The sequence below is a fragment of the Alligator sinensis genome, unplaced genomic scaffold (assembly GCF_000455745.1).
Source record: "Alligator sinensis unplaced genomic scaffold, ASM45574v1 scaffold512_2, whole genome shotgun sequence".
Classification (NCBI taxonomy): domain Eukaryota; kingdom Metazoa; phylum Chordata; order Crocodylia; family Alligatoridae; genus Alligator; species Alligator sinensis.
The window spans coordinates 1,577,911-1,598,868 of NW_005842182.1; the positions used below are offsets into that span (position 1 = coordinate 1,577,911).

Below are 20,958 nucleotides of genomic sequence, written 5' to 3' on the forward strand. Positions count from 1 at the left end.
TGGCGACCTGATCCATCGCCCACCTCTTCCTGTCTTCGAGCGCAACTTTTATAAGACGTACCTATGATTCTGATTTTGGTGGCTCGTTCACCCAGAGCATCCGGAGCTCTGTTCCGTGGAGCCTAGCAACCTCCATTAGACCGTCTGTGTTGTCCGTGTCTGGAACCGCAACTCAAGCAAGTTTTCCAGCCTGCACCACTGCCATCTCGGTGTAAGTAAACAATCTTTAAAACTACCGCTAAGCGTTTGTGCCTAATTCCAGCTCGACGGCCTTCCCTCTCCGACCCGGCGTGCCCGGGCTGCTGGCCACAGCCCACGTGCAGCACGGAAAAGGGCTCGGGTCGCACCCAGCCCGCACAGACAGGACACAATGACATGTAAAGTTCAGTCATGTTTCCACTGGATATTGCCAGTCAAAAGTTTCTGATTTCATATGTATGTGGACAAAATGTTTTGAAGATCATAGTTGCTTAAAAATAATTTCTCTTCCTTGGGGACAAGTCCTCCTCGAACATCTCAGATACAGGGGCTTTGTAGACGATGTTGCATAATGAAGTAAATGTGGACTAAACATTGACGATTTGTCACACTTATTTCACATGCAAGAAAAGAGGTTTGCTGTTAGTAATCAGAAAAAAGCATGTGAATGTATTATGATTCATTGTGGACTCTCTATCACTGTAGGTGTTCAAGAGGAAGGTGGACAGCCACTGGTGATGGATGTAGCTATGCCTGTGCTCTGCTGTGGACATTTCTCATGCTTCTGGGCTTTGCTGGCTGCTGCATGGGGCTGGGAAGGAACTCCCCCTCTTCCCCACCTCTGCTTCTTGCATGCCTACTATATCAGGGGTTTTTTTTTAAGCCCTCCTCAGAGGCATCGGGTGTTGGCTGCAGCCAAGACTGGGGATTGGGACTGAGGTGTGCAGTGCTCCTGCTGGGATATAAACCTGGAGGTTCCCGGCTAGACAGTCTTGCCCCTCTGTTCAGGGTCAGAGCAATTGCCATATTTGGTGTCAGGAAGGAATTTTACCCCATGGTCAGATTGGTATTGACTGTTGGGCTTTTTGTCTTCCTCTGTAGTGAGGAGTGTGGCCCTCTTCCTGGGATTTCTTGAGCATACATTGACAACCTTTATAGCTGTAGAACATTGGCTGCCATAGCCCCCCGCTTTACTTGTGGCGGATAAGGGTGTTAATGGCATGTGGGCATATGGCATATGTTGTGTCAGGGTTGACTCATTTTGCTAAGAGGTTAGGCAGTAGATTTGTATAGGATGGTTTTGATAGGGTGAGCCTGCCTTAGGCAGGGGGTTGGTCTAGACCATTTGAGGTCCTTTCCAGCCCTACCTCGCTCTGATTCTGTGATTCCATTCCCACTAAGCTTGTCCGTAAGCAGGTTTGTTGCCCTTGAACTTATTAAACTGAGAAGTTGTTTTGTTTGAGTATGCCAGTCCAGTTCCCTTGGTATATCCCTTGATATTCATTAAAATAACTTCATGGTCTGTCAGACTTGTCTTAGCTATATTATATGCTCTGCATAATTACATTTGAGGGAAACAGTTGACAGAATAGAATAGTAATATTACATATACCCATTTTGTATTTACTTAGAAATCTACCTTCTGTACCTGCCTTCATTACCAGTTCTTTTAGATGAAATTTTGCAAACAGTTTTTCATACTCCAGTTCGTCAGGGAATTGCCCTTGCTATATACACGAATATGACAAATATCTGTATGCTGCATAGAATTTAATAGCTGTTGTTAAATGCCTTTTATTATTGGAGATATTACTGTTATGTAATTTCATTCAAGGTTCTACTTAATAAGAGAAATTACATGTTTCTGGTCGGACTGGAATATGTAAACTAGTACCTGACCAGAGACTGAGTAGCAGACAGAACTATAGAATTTATAGAAGTTATGACATTTCCTATAATCAGTTTAAAAAGTTTCTCAAATTAATTTGAGGAGCTCTATAATGAAATGTTTGATTATCGTGTGTGGCAGGTATTTATTAATGGTATACGAAAGGGACCATAGTTAAGAATCTGTGGATTTCAACTATGGCTCCCCTATAATAGTAATCTAGAAGAAAATCCCTGAATCATCTGGAAAAGAGTAAGTGACTATATTGTCTGTCAAGAGTAGAGATACCTTTTTAGGATACAAATGCTACATGCAGCTCCCTTGTAAACACTGCAGATAGTGTTTAGAGCAGTTGAATAATGGAAATGAGGTCATACCAGTCCCCCTTGTAGCTTTACTTTGAGGCATTCTTTGCTAATTCTAGGCCAACAGTTGACCGAAGGGCTTTTAACAGCATGGTTAGTGATGTTATCTTTTTCTTTTTTCTTTTTGTAATACGTGCTGGCAATAATCTAACCTATTCAGTGTGATGAGATTTTTTTTATGGCTTCTGCTGTAAATGATCTAATCAGTCTGAGTAGTGGCCATGTTCTATTTTTTCCTATCTCTCTCTTACTCTGCAGCTGTTTCTGGCTTAGTTATGCTACTGCAGAACTAGAAAGTGAGGTCAGTAAGTAAGGTCTGGCCATTCCCCAGTGTTATAAAATGACTGCAGTGCCATATATAACACAATCTTCTATTTATTTCCTGGAGTCATTGGATCCAAGTTAGTTCTTACTCTTTATGGCATCTGAGATCATTGCTCTGCAGGTACTGCTGCCTTTTGGTCTGGATTATCTCCTTGTGTAGGGGTTGACAGATTTTGTATTTTAGAATAAGGCTTTTATTGGGAAAAATAATGCAAGGCAAGATAATTTAATCAACTTTGCTTGTTTGTTTCTGGAGCTAGTCCTAGCTAGATTCCAAAAGCTGAGAAAAACTGACTGTGTTCCATGGAGGATATGTGAATTTAGCCATATCACTTTTGCTGCTGTGAATGGGGGTCCCCATCAGTTTATTTCAAAATGTGGTTGTATCTAGTTTTGAATTGCTTTGTAAATATGCTTTAATTGATAAGGTTTCCCAATCACTTTAAAGATCAGTGAATACTTAGCTACAGACACTTTACAGGACAGCAGAGAAGTCTGTGCCATCAGTTACACCAGAGTCACGTTATATAAATCTTGGTTGAATGTAGTTTGTCCAGAAATTTCTTTTCCCTTCATAAAGTAATCTCTCTATAAAGTAATCTTGATGATCCAATGAGCTTCTAATTCATTTCTAAATTTTTGGACAGCACAAATGTATCTTTATGCTTGTGCCACACAAATTTCTATCTCTGTATATGTAAGCCCACAACAACATCCTCAGTAGCTAAGTAACAGCACAGTGGATTGTTGTTTATAGTTACAGAAAATAACAGCCTCGAGTCTTAGTTAAAGTTTCATATGTGATTTACTATTTTTGTATGTCTATGTACATATGTAAAGTGAAAGTAAAGTAGGGAGATTTCTTCTACCAAATGGCCACGTCTACACATGCACTTTACTATGGAGTAAACTAATTAGCTGTGGAGTAAAGCATCACTGTCAACATGTGCAATGGTGTTGACTGGGTATCAATTGCACCTGGTCAGCCCAGCCAGCTACCTGCTGTCGAGACTCCTACCTGCTGTCTAGTCACACAACTTTATTTTCAGCACCCTCCTGCCCCAATCAGCCCCTCTACTATGACCTGGAGCCTGGGACTGACCCTCCCACACCCCATGTCCCCCAACAGGCTGGATCTGCTCCACCCTGGTTCAAATTGCTGCTGTCCCAGGTGCACGTGTAGACACTGGAACCGGGGCGTAGTTTACGCAGGCTCAGACTGCTCCGAAGTTTATTTCTTCACATTAATGGCATGTGTAGATGCACCCACTAAGGAGCTAAATGTATAGATGATTAGTTAGAAGGATCTATTTGTCTATTGCTTTTTGTGTATATTATATCAGAGACACAAGCTACTGAATAAATCACGCATTCCAGATGTCTTTATTTTATCTGGCTCTCAAAACCTGTCATCGATTTATACTTACTATGCCAAATTCAGATCTAGTGTAAACAGGTGCAGCTCCACTGGCATTGCTGGCAGTGCAACCATTTATTCTAGGACTGAATTTGGCTTATTCTTTTTTATAGGGTGAGTTGTGATTTGATTAATACTTTTCTGATTAGTGGTAACTTGCATCTCTTTATGGATGGCATAGGGTGGAAGGGTTCAGAATTTAACTTTAAGAACCCTGAGTTCAATACTGTCATGATTTATTTTGTAAGAACAAAAATAATCAAAACAACCTATTCAAGTACCAGTCAATCATAGCATGGCTTCCATGAAAACATTCAGACTTCGTCTCTGTTAGGTAGTGGGGGTCTGGATATTGAAGACGGTCTAGGTTGCTGCAATAGTACATGCAAATGAATCACAAAATATAAAAAATTGAATACAATTCTAGTTTTACAATGGTGGCTCTTGAGTGCTGTTCCTTGGACCAGATAAAATTCTGCAAACCAGCTGTCTTTAGAAACTTTAAAGAACCTGTCCTTATTCACAGCTCAAAGCTCTAACCTTTTATGTGAATCCTCATATAGAAACAGATGTGAACATCTTACCTCAGAAAATGACAATTTTCTATTGGTGTAATATTTATTGATATTAAACCCACATGTCAGCACATCAATCCAAAATGATATGAATAGTACATTTTTTATAAATACAAATAAAGGTGGCAAAATAATGCTAGTGAAGCTAAACAAATGGTAAATTAGCATGTCACAGTCAAAACATTTGGCAAATGATACAACATAATTTTCCTAAATATAGGTAGATTTTTTCCATATGACAGACTGTGTATGACATTAATTTAGATTAGCAATGCCTATGGGTGTGGCCATAGTCGGCACCAATCTGCATAGAATAGAACTATCGTATGTGCTTAAGTTTATTAACTGCTAAAAACTTGGTTTGTGTACTTACACAGAAGTACAAAGCAATACATGTATAGCAGTAATGCATATATATGGTGTGGTACACAATTACAAAATAAAAAATAAAAAAACTAAGTACTGGACTTGAATAACTGAACTGAGATAAAAGATTTCAACACTTTTATTATAAATAATGAAAGATACCATATATGTGCTTCATATAAGGAATACAGTGTTTTCCTTTCATAGCAAAGTACGCTCGTACCATCAAAACCTCATTCTCCCCCATCAGGCCTAATCAAATTCTTACACCCCAACCCACCCCTTCAATTAAAATTAACTGGTTGTGAATCAAAACTGCCTAATATAGTTTGACTAGGTAGAGTCTAGTTTGGTGTAGAATTGCTTTACATTCTGAAAGTAGCTCTTCTAACATTTTTGCCTACTGTACACACACCCTAGCCTTGGTAGGGTTATTGTGTTATCCTACAGTAGGAAAGAGAACAAATAATACCATCCACCACATACACATGCTTTGTTAAAAATATTATGGCACAAAATGTGTTGGGATTTTTGTCCATCTTCATTCTTTGCTTCCCTCAGATCTACTAATCTATCCCCTATTGTGTATACTTGTCATTTCAACCCATATAGCAAACTCAACCCATATTCCACTTGCTATACACTTCTAGAATCCTCAGACTTACTACACAAGCTCTAAACAATCAGAAATGTCCAGTACTTACACTCTCCTGTGTTCAATTGAATTTAGGATTTCAGATATGTGAATGGCAGTGCTCTTATGATTTTGCAGACTGTTTTCAAAGAACCCATAAGAAAGGTCCAGTCTTTTTGCCCTATTCGCCCCTGTTTGCTAACCTAATGAAGTAAAACTAAACTGTTGGCATTTTTCTTTCTCCCACACATGCCTCTCACCTAGGTGATGGGATTTATAGTCTGTAGTGGAGCATTATTATACCTCAGCTTTTATTCTTCGAGATGAACAGGTTAAATTATTTATGCTTAAATTAGCCTTGCAGTATGTAGATAAGCCTCCTGCTAGATGGCACAAAAGAAAAAAATGGATATAAAAAAATCCAGAACTAAGGTGTTGACTTTGCTATATAGAATTGCCAATGCTAATCAATAACATTTTAGGCACGTAGTTGTTTTTCACCGTAGAACAGAAATCAGCTTGCAGAAATAAGGCATTTACTTAAATTTCTCTTCCTTCTCCCTTCCTGTTTTATTTTTACAATATTGCACTTATTCACTGTAGCTATCAGAATACATTGCCATTTGAGAATTGCAAAAAGATAACCATACATTCTATTTTTTTGTTTGCGGTCTAATGGCCTCAAATGAAATGCCTTGCACCACCGATGATCGTGTAGCAAATATATCTTGCTTATGAAAGCACTTGGTGACAAACAGTGTGCTTACTTCTAAAAACTCTGGTTTGCTTTAGTATTTTGGCTTTATAAAAATGGTTATTCACAGGAGTTGAAGCAACCTAGATAGGAGTTGATGGTGATCGTGATTTTTTTTTCTGTGCAATGTATACATTTCTATTATTAATCAGCTACTTATTTTCCTAATTTGGTATAATGAATAAGAAATATATGGTTAAGGTGTTCTTTATGTCTTGTACTTGAAGGTGTTTGCCTCTTACATAAAGTGACATAGAAGTATCATTGATCAAGGCAACAGTTTTCAGTGTTTCTGCGTTGAAAGAAAAAAGATGGGTACGGCAGCTCGGGTTTACAGGTCATCACTCTCTACCAAGCCAGACTGTAATGTCAGATGAACTGGGTTTGCTTCAGGCTGGAACGCTGCCCTGATGTCTAGTCCTTGGTCAGAAAGTGCTGCATATCGACTGGCTGAGGGACGTACCTTCTTTGGCTTGGTGGTCTGAGGGTGTTGTTGCCACTGAGCTACAGATTTAAGAACAGGAAGAAATTCAGCTGGTTTCGTTCATGTAACAGGAATACTGCACTTATGTAAGGTCCTATAGATGAATGAGTGATCTGCTCTTGAAAAGCAGAGAGATATTATCTCAAAGCCTTTTTTTTACTTTCTTGTTTTTGTGCTTATTTACATAACAGCTGTATTTTGCTCTTACTGCTACTGTGGTAAGAACATAGCACAGGTTAAGACTGGAAATTGTCATCCAGCTTGTTATTCTGCCTTTAGCCACCACTTCTCTCCCTCAAGCATCCCCCTTCCTCTATCCCCTTGAATTCTTCTTAGGGCTGTATGTTGTCATGACTTCCTTACTGGCCAAGTACAGTTGGACTTGGCGGCCTCCAGTTTTCCAGATGGATCACTGCAATCACCCCCCCTTCCCCTCAGTGAATAAAGATACCAGGCTAGATTCGAACACCACCCCCCACCCATATAATTCTATTCCTCTTCATTGGAGTTGTCCCTGACTGATATCAGTGGGAGCCAACTGGTCATCACCATTGCCTGTGCAACCTGGAGAATGACAAACCTATGTAGAGTTTAATTTGGATTTTCTACCTTGCAACAAATTACAGCATTGCAACCAAATCATAACATGAATAACTATTTCACTCAGTTATGGTGTTGGTCAGAAATCTAATCAGTTATTTAATTTAGATTTAAGATCAATTCACAACAGAGGAGCTATATTTAACTATATTAGCTAATTAAGCAGCAAGCCACAAGACCAGAATTTCTTGCCTACTGGTATTTGTTTTGGGTGCATTTTAGACAAGTTTGGAAAATCATACAAAAGGTTAAAAACTAGTGCTAGCACAGCATTGTAATAAGAACCCAAAGAATTAATGCAGTCATGCCATTTACTGTTACTGCTAAGGATGTTGGGGTGAATAAGCCAGATGCAACTAGAAGAATCGCAAATGCTCATTTTGCTTTAAGTATTTGAAAGGTGATAAAATGTACTTCAACAGAGTATTTGCTGTCTTGATATGGCTCGCTATTACTGTGGAGAAACTATAAATAAAAGAGAGACCAACATAAACCTTCTGTATACAAGTTCATTAGAACTGCTGTTTTGGGAGAGGTAGGTTTTATTTGACTGCATTTTTAATAATAGGAATCACTTACTATACACATCCAGCCTGGCAGTGCAGGACACTATTCCAGCCTCATTCTTAGCTGACACAGTATACCAACCGGCATCTTCTTTTGTAGCTCCCTGAATAAGCAGGCAGATGTAGCCATGATTATCCTGGTGCATACTGAAAAGAGAAAGAGGTGATTAAAACTCCATATGGAATGGTGGCTGCAGGACAAAGAATGTTGTTTAGGAACATAACCTTACAGGGAGAATTTTAAAAAGCAAGTTTATAAATAATGTGATGTTCCCATCTAAATAAGCACATAATACCCACCGAAGTGAGAGAGAGATGTACATACCAAGTGAAAAATGAATATCAGCTATTTAAACAAAATTAATATGTAAAGATAAGAGGAGAAGCAGACCTTTAGGTGCTGAGTGAGCTTCAGTGGTGAAAATGCAGGGGGCCTCTGGGAATCTAAATGGTATACTTGGTTTCTAGCCTTTTTGTGTTTTCTTTTTTTTTTTCTTTAAAAAAGACAATACACTTTTGTTTGCTTAAACTGTGGAGGCAAACGTAGTTGTCTGAACACAGGATTCGGAAGCAACTAATATGTTTTAATCCTGGCTGAGTCATTGGCTCGGCTCTGAATTTAAAAAGCACGTTTCCTATGTTCCAACCCAAATGGTTGGAGAATAGTTATTAAGCAAGCTTTCGGGTTCAAAAACCCTTCGTCAGGCTCAGGAAGCTGCAGCAGTTGGTGTGTGCTCTTCCTGGATGGAATGAAAAGATATCAAATTCACCCAAGGAACCTTGTCTGCCTATATCCTTAGACCAACACGGCTACAACCTAAACCCCCGTTTCCTATGTGATTCTTGTTCTCCAGCTGTAAAATGGAGACAATAATACTTACATACCTCATAGGGTTTCTGTGAGTAATAATTCTTATTAGATGCTGTAAATGCTAAGTATTCTTCCAACTTCATATTCCTTTGATTGTATTAGGCTATTTCAGTTGTGGTTTGTTTGGTTTTTAATCAGATTCATTGTACAGAATATTAAACTGGCCTGACCTCACTCTGTCAGTGTTATAGGTGAGTGACTCATTCTCTTTCTTCCAAAATATCTGAGGAGGTGGCACTCCATAGACGCGGCACTCCAGTCGCACTGGGTATCCCTCAGCCACTCCCGTGTTCTGTAGCTTCTCTATAAACACTGGTGGCTTGTGTACTTCCTTAGCTGTAAAAAAAAGAGATGTCAGTAATATTTACAGTGCTGATATTGTTTAACTGTTGTCCCTGAAGGTACGCAGCTAAATAGAAGATTTTAGACCATTCCTTCTGTGATGGTTAGTACAGCACTACCTGATGCTGGATCAGCGGAAGTAAATTATGTCCTGATTCTGACCCGAGTAGCAGACAGGTGGCTTGGAGTAGAGCCAAATGAAATGTTTTCTCTGTTCAACTAAATTTGCCACACTCAAAACTCACACTGCAATTGCTTCAGTGTGCCCTATAAAAGCTTTCCTAAACCCAGTGGCCTATCCATCTCCTGACAGGATGAGCCTTTAGTTCTTATGGTCTCTGTCTACTATTTTAGGATTCAACCAGGATGAAGTGACTTCATACTGGGATGTGTGTAATGTGTCATTCATTTCCATATACATTGCTAATCTAACAGGATCAGGTGCAGACAAATTACCTTAACAAGAGAAATTTAATTCTGGCATATAGAAATCAGCATTGCCTTGAATATGCTATATAAGATTAAGTAACAGCCTCCTTTATACCATTTAGCTTACTGGGAACACAGGATGAGTTGGGGAGGATATTTCTCCCTGGCCCTGAGTTAGTGACCAGCTTGTTTTGAAGCTGGCATTCATCAACTATGCATTTCTCAAGAACAAAATATTTAGCCCTGTCTCTCTTTTTTTAGGGTCTTCCTGGGGAATAATTAACATAGAGTAGTGCTCCATTTTGTTCCCCTCTCCCAGGCAGATCAGTGAAAGGCATTATCTGTGTCTTATGGGCATGGCAGAGTAATGTCAGAGATAGTTCTTGAAACATATGGACTTTGATTCCGCACTACTGTACCATATGTGTCTAGCTACTAATTCCTCTTAAAACTATTTAATATTGTTGAGAAACAGGTTAATTTAAACCTAAAGCAAAGTAGAACTAACCCATCCTAATACTAATGATTAAGAGTTGATCTCATCCAGGTGTGTGGCAGGTATGCCATTTTGCAGCCGTGGTGGTGAAAAGGAACTGATTGTCAGTTAAGGCTGCTCCAGCCCTTAACGCTCATAGCTCACTAGAGTGAAAGGGTGCAAGCACAGGCACAAGAGATGCTGTTGTTCAAAAACATTACATTTCAGATTTTCACGTACAACTTGAACAACCTCCAATGGAGAGTCTCAGCACAAGGATGTTACCTGCAACAATGAGCTCCAGGCTGAATGTGTTCTGACCAGCTTTGTTGCTGGCGATGCATGTGTAGATTCCAGCATCTCTAGCTGTGACTGGCTCTATGATCAGGGAGTGCACACCATTCTCGCGCACCAGCATTTTGTGAGAACTGTCAGGACGAATTGGTCTTCCATTGAGTTGCCAGCTTAGATCCGGAGTTGGTAACCCACTGACCTTAAATATGAAAACAATGGGAAGGAGCCTTAGTGTTTCTCTGTTTTGTATTGCTTACTTTTTACTTCAAGAGGAAAGAAGGAATTTGTTTGTGTAGGAGAGTTTAGGGATAGCACACAGTACAATGGACAAGCTACACCCTGATGTATACAGAATTGTACTGTCATGCCTTATGCAGCTCATTTGATTGCTGTGCTGCTTCATGGGTGTAACTGGCTAGATCAGTTTAAACCTATTTTGAGTCTAATAAAAAAAATTACATTGTGAAACAAAGTTTGGGTGACACCTGTCTGGCTTTTTTCAGTTTGCCTTTGTTTCTGAATGAAACCTGTAGACAAAACATGTCAGCTAAACAGATATGAACTCCAGATTCCATTCTAGTTATGCATCATTCATTATCGTCAGTGCTGCCTACAGTACCTGTGTATCCAAATAATTTGAAGCAATCTCAGACTGTTGTAAGAGATGTGTCATCATTGGAAAGGTACTTCCTGGGAAAGAAGGTTTATGCTATTATGAGAAACTAGTTATATTCTACAGTAAACATGGCAAATCTGAATTTTAATTGTCTTCTACAAAGTCACTAATGCCTCTACCAGGAAACATATTGGTCTCACCTTTGTAATGTTTCAGATGGATCAAATAGATTAAAAGGATTAGCGATGAGAAGCAATCATTTTGCTTTCCATCTCACCTATTTTCACATGGACATACCTGTCCAGTTCATACTGATGAGTTTTAAAAATCAATCTCTCTTAAATAGAAAGCTTATTCTTCCCCATTCACAATCTGCAGCCATTTTTGGAGCAAAAATGTTTTTCTTTTATTGATACAGACATCTGCATCAGTGTAGAAATGAACTGACTCTTAATATTGTAAACAAATTACATCAGAGGGCCAAAAATTGCTTCAAAACAGTAGGCAGAAAGAAAATGTTGAGATGGGTGGGTTAAAAGGGTAATTTTGCAGTGCTTTACTGGTAGGTAAAATTACCTGCCTTAATATGAAGTCTGCCTTAGAATGAGCCTATTCACTTAAACCTGGCCAACTGGACAAGAAATGTTTTTAAGGAAAGAATGATGGAAATAATCCTGAGTTACAGTGGTCCAAATATTGTAAAGCCTAAGATCTTCAGGATGACCAGCACTACAGAAAGAATGAATTACAAAATAAAAACCGAACCAAAAAAAAATGGGCTGCCTAGCAGCAGTTCCATCTCCTAGCTGTTCTATTAAGTGAACTCAGAACCATATTTTTAATAGTTCAGTTGACCTCTACAGGCACGCTCACTCTCTTTCTACTCGCATAGAACTGTAGGATGTTCTCATATGTTTGACACTTCCAGTTAAAAGAGTAAGTAATTTAGGGAAGTATTTGACATACAAAATATATCATGTGGTGGATAATATCTCCTGAATAGTATGCTTTCACTAGTTCACCAGTTTCTCTCTGACTCGGATATTATCATAATTTCTGGTGGTGGGTTCAACCATACTACCCATCTCCTGGTGACTGAACAGCTCAGCAGCTAAAACTCAGCAGGTTTCTCAAACTTGCTGCTCCCCAGGTCTGTATCTCTAGCAGGGCCTAACTATTTGGGCCAACACAGAAGAGAACAAAGGATGAGCAGATTGGGATCTGGCTGGTTGATATATATGGTCCAACTTTACTCACCTGTCAGATTACTCTGGGAGAAATCTCTCAGAGACACCTCACCAGAGGTCTTAATTGTTGCTGATCATAAGGCTAGGTTCACTTGTTCATTGGGTGAGAGGCAGCTTATGCCATGAGCATAGGGCTGTTGAACAGCTATGAACTAAATAGGTCTCATGCAATAAACCAATATTTAGTTATGGTTTTTGTGGACTCTAAGGCCAAGTCTTGGCTGCTACAGGCTCTAAATATCTTTCATCTTTAAGGCAAATCAAATGCAAACTTTTAAATGCTGAGTTTAGCAGGAAGTCCCATCATGATTATTCTAAGGGGCTAGAAAATTAATATTTTATTGAAAAGGAAAGAAATATTGATATTCTTCTTTTTCTAGTCCCCTGAAGAATGGGTCATCAGTCACAAGCTTATTGGTATCAAAGGCCAAGTCTCACTGTTGGGTTTAATTCTTTACGTATCTAGAATTCCCACTTACGAGGCAGTTTTAGATGGATAAATATTCTAAGATGCAACTAAATTTGAACCAAGGAGCCTGCTGCTCAACACAAATTAAAATAGACTTGATACTTGCCTTGCAGTCCATTCTGCAGAGTTTTCCTTCTTGAACAGTCAGGTCTCCAGGAGCCTGCAGGAAGTGAGGTCTGAAGAATCGTTCCTGAATTGGTTCGTTTTCATCACCGCTGTCCCTTGATCGAGATCGGGGTCTTAAAAATCACATATATAAAAAAAGTTGCTTGAAAAGAACTTAAGACCAAAATTCAGATGTCAAACTGGCATAAATCTGGATTCATTTCTGTGACCCCTTCCCTGCCCCCCGCTCCCCTCCCAAGTGCAATAGCTCTAAATATGTGCTAGCATAACAGAGCAGAATTTGGCAAAGCATCGATTAAATAGGACATTTTGCATTTACGTTACTTTAATCTAGATTGTGGCAAATACGCGATGTAGAAAGTGATCTCATTTGGCACGAGTCACTTACCTATAAAGGCAATTTGTTTATACATTATAGAGTTTTTAGTTTACTTTTATCCTGTAGCTTAATCAATGGTAGAGATTTTTATATAGCTGATCACCTTTTTATTACTTGATTATGCCAGAAAATAACAGTAAAATAACAGTAACAGTAAAATAACAGTAACAGCAATAAATGTGTTTATTTTCAAAGAAAACAGCACCAACTAAAAATTGGCTACCACCTCAGTTGAGGGCATACAGTTTCCACAAAATACTTTCTTTTTTCACTTGTTCTTTGCTACTAACGGTCATATATGAATAGAGGATGATTATGGTTTAAATTTAGTTAATCTGATCTTGAAGTTTACTTTTCACTTTTTCCGTTTTCAGTTTGTGATATTTATCATCATTCCCAAACCCACTCAATTGTGGTGTCCCAAGAATGAGAACTTAGCACAGAGGCAACAGAAACAAAAGAGCCAGAGCTCTTGTTTAAAAAAAACACACTCATGGAAAATAAAATGCAAAAATATGACTATTCTGCAGTTCCCTCCACCCCAAACAGCATCAGCAGTTCTTGCCCATTAATGTAATTTATTGAAAACTTTTTTCTGGTTCCTTTTCAATTCCAGCTGACATTTTTTTCCATGGTGTATATAATTTATTTAGCAATAAAATGTTCTTTTTGCCATCTCTGTAAATTCTTAGTTTATTTAGCAAATTAAAAAAATATGTAATTGAGAACAGAAATTGGCCCTCAAATCTTATTTCACTTAACCCCAAAGAATGCCAGTGAATTCAATTCTAGGGCCAAACTCTGCCCACAGTAACACACTGTTGCAATGCAGGGTTGCGCAGATGTAATTGAAGACAGATTCAGCCCGCAACATTTGCCTGGCTTTTTCTGTGAGAGCGCGCGATGGTGATGCCTATTACTGGCCATAGGAGGTGCCTATGCTACTTCTTTCTCTTTCCTCTGCATTTATCTCCTGGCTCTCTACTTGCCTGGTTTCTGAGGCTCCCCCTCTCTGGGTTTTATAGATGTGCCCTGGGAGTGGGGTGTGAGGGCATTACGCCTGGAGCATTAGTGTATCAGCGTCTGTGTGCTGAAAAATGGCAGCAGGGGTGCTTTAACTAAAGCTCACTAAAACAAGCTTTAGTTAAAGCTCCCCCACCACCATTTTTCAGTGCGGGGATGCTGATGCACATGATGTTGCAGTCTGGTAATTGCCATGCCCCAGCAGACTCGACTAACTGAGTCTGTTCTAACACGCTGTAATTACAGCATGTCAGAGCAGCCTTGCTGCATGTGTATATGCGTCCAGTTCCACCCAGGCATTGCTTGGGCAACATGGGTTTTCTAAATCAAAACTGAGGATTCCACTGATACCTAGGGTTAGGGACAGAAGTTACACATAAACTAATTTAAGTGAGCAGAAACTAGTTTAAACCTGTAACAGAACAGAAGCTCAGTCCACATAAACCGTTTTCAAAATGACTAAAACTGATTTAAGACAACCCTGGCTGAATGTAGCATCAGACTTGACTGATTTGGGTCAAACTGGTTTATGGAACTTCTGTCCCAGACTTCTTCCTGGTTCAAGTCAACTCTCAGTCCTCCAGCATCCCAGCATGCATTCCAGCCCTGGGCTGGGCTGGGCTGGGCTGGGCTGTCTGCTCCAGCAGAGAAGGGTTGTGTGTGGGGTTGGGGGGAGGCAGGGAAAGACCCACTCCCAGGAAACCCTGGCTGGGATCTGGGGCCAGGGCACTGGGGGGGAGGGGTTTAAATGTCCCTTCCCCCAAGTACGGAGCTGTCCTGCAATGCCAAAAACTTACTGCTGGCTGCGACTGTGGACTACAAATGCCAGAGGCACTTGGAATCAGGAAGAGGAAGTGATGAGCAACCCTGCAGAATCCTGCTCCTGCTTCTGTGATTTGCGATTTCTGGACTGCAAATCCCAGAGGCCTCAGGGGCAGCAGGAGGAGGAAGCAAACATACAGCCTATGCTGGCTACATGCCAGAGAGCTGTGCTGTAGCGCCCGCCCCCCCCCCCAGCTTCTGGCCTGAGCCATTGCAGGCATGTGGCTGCATTTCCTGAATTGGAAGTGAATGTCTCCAGTTGTTTTGCAGTTTAATCTCTGCAGCGTAGATGCCTTGGGCTTTTTGACTGCCTGTATTTAGCCCAGGTGTGAGATGCTGCTGTGCAAAGTGCCTCTGAAACTCTAGCGCAGGGGTAGGCAACCCCTGGCCCAGGTGCCAGAGTATGGCACTCGAAGGCATTTTGCTTCGCATGTGTGCTCTGGGTGGATGGTGGGGAAGGGGCTGGGGCTACATGGCAACAACAAGGATCAGGCCCCTCATGGCTCCCTTGTCATCTGCTCCTGGCACACTAACATCTTACAAGTTGAAGCTGTGGGTGTTTTTGGCACTTGGCCCAAAAATGTTGCTGACCCCTGCTCTAGCTCAACTGTTTTCTATGAAGTAGCTATGAAGTAACTATGAAGTATGAATTTTAGGAAATTGCTTTAAAGAGAAAGATATACTTAGTCATGTTAGTCTGAAGTCAGGCAGAAAGCAGATTCACCCATTGCATCTGACAAAGTAGGCTGTTGCTTAAAAATAAATCATGTCTTTCTGAATGAGTTAAGTCTCTAAGGTGCCCTTCCCCACTTTCATTTTAAGAAAGAAATGGCAGAACAAGCTAACAGTCTCTTAAAAGTGTAAAAAAAATTATTAAAAACGAAAGCCAGGCATGCTTTATATTAAGCTGGAGTGGACTAGTAAAGATAACAAAAACAAAAAAACCTGTTTCTTTGCCACGATCACACTAAGAGAAATTTAAAATACGTTAAAATGTCTAACAGCAATGAAACAAAGTATGAAGTGCACTAGGCTAATAAAATATGAAGTGCACTGATGTTTCTGTTGCCTTGAGCAAGTCCCCGTTCCCCCCCCCAACTTCTCCAAACCTAAGTACATGAGAAAATGCCTTAGTGGGAAAGAAAAACCATCAATTAGCAAAATTCATAAAGCAAACTCCCAGTAAGCAGGAAGAGCTGCATGTTAGTGAGGTGATAAGGAACCTGTCTCTTAAGAGGGTGTTGCACGTTCTGAGATCTCATCAAGTTCAGTGGGAGATATGGAAGTACAGACACTTATAGGATTTGCCTAGCTCTCAGCAGGATTGAGCTTTTAATGGGCAACCACAGCAGAGGGGAGGTGGAGTCATAACTGTCAAGATTTTGCACACCCAGGCTAACCTGCTCCTGCAGGGATTAATACCACAGGAATGTAGTGGTATTAATGCAGAGTGGTGCTTTAAAAGTCAAAACTCAGTAGTGAAAAAGGATAAAAAAGGGTTATCTTGGGCACACTGGCATTCCCCACCCCCCCACTGCCCCCCTCCACAGCAGCAGCTTTCCCTGGAAGTGAGGTTTCTGTCAGTCTAACCCAATGGCTGCTCCTGTGCCCTGGCTGCTGGAGCGGTGGCAGGGAAGGTAAAGAGTGCAGGGCCAGGAGGGAGGGGGTAGTCACCCCCCTTGCCTTCATTCTGGCACCACCTATTAGGCAGGGCCTGGGCTCATGCCCTGCTGGCCCACTCATAGCTATGCTACTGGGGTGAGGACTTCAAAACAAGTGATTATAAAGGGAAGAAGAGGACTAAGGAAAATACTCATTTCAATTAAAATGCTAATGTAATTGTAAGTCTCCTCTATGTTGTACTATTACTCTATCATGTGCACATTCAGTACTTTATGTGATTGCTAGGGTGCTGACAGCAGCTAGAAAATAGATAAGGTGTCAGCTGTTAGCACAACTTTCATTTCAATTTGAACAGGCTCAAAAAGCAAATAAACAGGATTCTCTTGAGCAGCAGAGCTAGATAGACCACTGTGTACCTTAGCAAACTACAGAATGCCCACCCTCTACTTTGCAGGGAGATGCAGAACTATCAGTTGTCTAGTTATTTTTTGTTGAATCTTTTTTCTATTTTATTTCCCTCTTATCTTTGTTTTCCCCTCTTCCTTCTCTCCTTCAAACTTGTTAAAGTCCCACCCCTAAAGGCTCTTAAATTGTCTTGTTTAACAACTAGTAACTTTGCAGAACTACACCAGGATTCCCAAAGGCAGCTCTTGCTGTCACAAATCAACAAGAGTTTTATAGTTGCAAAACTGCCAGTTCCATTAAAATGGGGGTATTGAATGCTGACTTCCTGAAGAATTGGTGAATGTGCAAGGTATAGTTCCTCCACTTCACAAAATATGCTCAGTGGCTGTACCATAGCAATGTTGCAACAGAATGCTGCATGAAGGGTTTACGTTTAGACAAGTTTGGCTCCTGCCATTGTTCCATAACCTGGAATATTATGGAAATGATTTGTGTAGCCCTAACTGAGGCTGGTGTTTTTTAACACTTGCATGATCCTGTTTGACCAACTCAGTAGCTGGTGAGATTCATAAAATGCACCTAATTCTTCCCTGCAGTAATTTTATTATACATACTTGGGTTGCTAACTGTTCTTGGGAACATCTGAATCCATTTATTTCACCTGACTGTAGTTATTATTAGATCTGTCATTACATGTGTTGCAGTTGCCAGCTGCTGCCCAGATCCTACAATGCATGTAATCAATAAGCAGAACATCAAAAGAGCAGAAATATGAACTGAAACATTTATGATCCACAGACAGAAGCTCTATTTGGTTAACCCAACCACACTGCCTTTTTGTTGGTTGAATATGTAGGAGCTGTGCTATGTAGGTCTTGGCTCTGTCTAATAACTAGCTACTCTAATAACTAGAAAGGGAAAGAATAAAATGGGCCAAAGTCTAGAGATAAACATAAACCAAAACCCCACATCTGAATACTTACAAACTTCAGAAAAATGCAGAGCTAGATGTTATACTTTATTTCTGGTTCCTCCCTCCACGAATGCCTAAATTAAAACAATCAGCATCCCCAAACTTTCAAACACTTCAGACCTGGATCCAAACCTTGTGGTCTGGAGCCATCTCTATGACATTTTTGTCTTACTACTTATTTAGCATTGCAGTAGCATCTACAAGTCCCATTCAGATTTGAATCCCAATTAGGCTGGTGCTTTAAGGAAGCATCAGTAAGTAAGCAGCAGGTCTACAAAGGCCTTGTAGTGGAAAGTAAAACAAGATGAAACGAGAGAATGTGGAAGTGCGGAAAAGACTGAGAATGTGGAAGAAGCTAAACTACTCAATTCCTTTTTTATCTCAAATCTCCATAGGTGAGGTCAGCTCCCAGACTAGTGCCCCTGGCAGCACGGTTTGGGGAGGAAATGAGCAGCCAACAGTGATGAAAGAACAGGTTAGGAACTACTTAGAAAAGCTGGACATGTACAGGTCCATGGAGCTGGAGGTGACACACCTGAGGTGCTGAGGGAGTTGGCTGATGTGATTGCAGAGCTGCTGGTCATTTTCTATGAAAACTCATGGTGGTTGGAGAAGTCCCTGATGATTGGAAAAGGGCAAATATAGTGCCCATCTTTAAGAAAAGGAAGATCCAGGAAACTACAGACTGGGCAGCCTCACCTCAGTTCCTGGAAAAATCATGGAGCAGGTCCTCAAGGAATACATTTTTAAACACTTGGATGTGAAGAAGGTAATCAGGAACAGTTAACATTCCCCAAAGGCAAGTCAGGCCTGACCAACCTGATTGCCTTCTACAATAAGATGACTGGCTCTGTGGATGCAGAGAGATCAATGGATGTGACATACCTTCACTTTAGCAAGATTTTTGATATAGTTTCCCATAACATTCTTGCAAGCAAATTAAGGAAGTATGGGTTGGATGAATGGACTATAAAGTAGATAGAAAACTGGCTGGATTATCGGGCTCAGAGAGTAGTAATCAATATCTAGTTGGCAGCTGGTGTTAAGTGGAGTGCCCCAGGAGTCGGTCCTGGGTCCGGCTTTATTCAATATCTTCATCAGTGACCTGGAAGATGGGATGGAGTGATCCCTCAGCAAGTCTGCAGATGACACCAAGCTGAGGGGGAGTAGTAAATACACTGGAGGGTAGGACTAAAATTCAGAGAGACCTAGATGAATTAGAGGAGTGGACAAAAGAAATTTCACAAAGTTCAAAAAGGACAAGTGCAAAGTCCTGCACTTAGGATGGAACAGTCCCATGTACCAGTACAGGCTGGGAACTGACTGGCTGGCCAGCAGCTTTGCAGAAAAGGAAATGGGGGTTATACTGGACAGTAAGCTGAGCATGAGCCCACAGTGTGCACTTACTGGCAAGAATAATGGTATGCTGGGCTGCACTGGTAGGTGTGTTGCCAGCAGATTGAGGGAAGCCATTATTCCCCTCTATTCAGTACTGGTGAGATCACATCTGGAGTACTGTGTCCAGTTTTGGGCCCCCCACTACAGACTAATTGGAGAGAGCTGGGGCATGTGACTCATGAGGAGAAGCTGAGGGAACTGGGCTTATTTAGTTTGGAGAAGAGAAGACAGAGGGGATTTCATAACAGCCTTTAACTACCTAAAGGGTGGTTACAGAGAGGATGGAGCCAGACTGTTCTTAGTGGTGGCAGATGACAGAACAAGGAGCAATGGTCTCAAGTTGCAGCAAGGGAAGTTTAGTTTAGATATTAGGAAAATCATCCTCACTAGGAGGGTAGTAAAACACTGGAACAGGTTACCCAGAGAGGTTGTGGACGCTCCATCCTTGGAGGTTTTTAAGACCCAGCTAAACAGAGCCTTGGCTGGGATGATCTAGCTGGGGATTCTCCTGCTTTGAGAAGGGGGTTGGACTAGATGACCTCCTCTTACAACCTTAATTTTCCATGATTCTATGATTCTAATGTGATAAACAAGGAGAAAAGGGAGGATAAGGGTTATAAAACAAAGGCTATGAACAGGTATCTATTGCAGAGCTGAAAATTTCTGGGAAATCTGCAGAACTAGGAAAACATGGTGAGAAAGGGGGTATATAGGCATTCCAACCCTTGGCTGAAGACCTACAAAGTCAGCTCAAAGGTGAGGTCTCTAGCTAGCTAGCAGTAGCTGCTCCTTGGGTCCCTCCCCCCCGACACCACCTCCCTCAGGGGAGCCTGACAATTGACAGCCTGCCTCTTCCCTTTGACAAGCAGGTTGTATCTGCTGAAAAGCAGCACCTGACAAGGATAGCCCCCTGGCCTGCAGGGATGGCAGGAGCAAGGAGAACTGTCCCCTTGACCTCCACAACCCAGCAGTACTAGTGCTGGAGCCTCACCTCTTGGCAGGGCTCCTGCATTTGCATTCAGAATTCCCTCACCCTTACTCTAACACTACTCCTGTAGTGAGAGAAGTTATAATTTTAGGTTCCTTTAACTAAGGAAACTGAGCTGATAATTGGGAGATGGTCCCTCAGATCAGTAGCTAGCCAGACAGTGTTGTTCTCATTCACTGTATACCTGTGTTTATGGAACCCAGTGATCACGACAACCCTCTCAACCCTGTGCCTGCCTGCTCCACCAGTTCTGCTGCTAGATGGAGCAGGGAGATGGGAAGGGTGGGGGTGAAGATTAGGGTGAGAAAATTCCCAGAGAAAGCAGAGGCTGTTTAAGGAGCCATGACAGCAGGGTCCATGCAGGGCCCTGTGACTGCTCACAACTGGGATGGCTATCAGAGACCCAGCCATTCTCTCTGCCTCCTTTCCTCTCTCCCCTGCCGCCCTTTGGCAGGGGAAAAGGAGAGATGAGGACTGCAGGATGCTGAGGAACCTTGGGATTCACATTGCTGTGTGAGACTGAACA

General features: G+C 41.2%; 1 protein-coding gene across 6 annotated transcripts in view; it reads right to left on the bottom strand.

Moving 5' to 3' along the window:
* Positions 1–4,572: 4,572 nt before the first annotated feature.
* Positions 4,573–20,958, bottom strand: part of PALLD (palladin, cytoskeletal associated protein) — a 355,143-nt gene continuing 338,757 nt past the window's right edge. For 5 of the 6 annotated variants that reach the window (XM_025207131.1, XM_025207130.1, XM_025207129.1 and 2 more), the window contains 5 exons: positions 12,802–12,934; positions 10,355–10,562; positions 8,994–9,159; positions 7,966–8,099; positions 4,573–6,806 (listed from right to left, as the gene is read on the bottom strand). In XM_025207131.1, the coding sequence (XP_025062916.1) occupies positions 6,634–6,806; positions 7,966–8,099; positions 8,994–9,159; positions 10,355–10,562; positions 12,802–12,934 (814 nt within the window). In that variant the 3' untranslated portion in view covers positions 4,573–6,633. Of the gene's footprint in view, positions 6,807–7,965; positions 8,100–8,993; positions 9,160–10,354; positions 10,563–12,801; positions 12,935–15,602; positions 17,799–20,958 lie in introns of those variants that run through there. The other variant, XM_025207132.1, reaches the window with a different exon arrangement.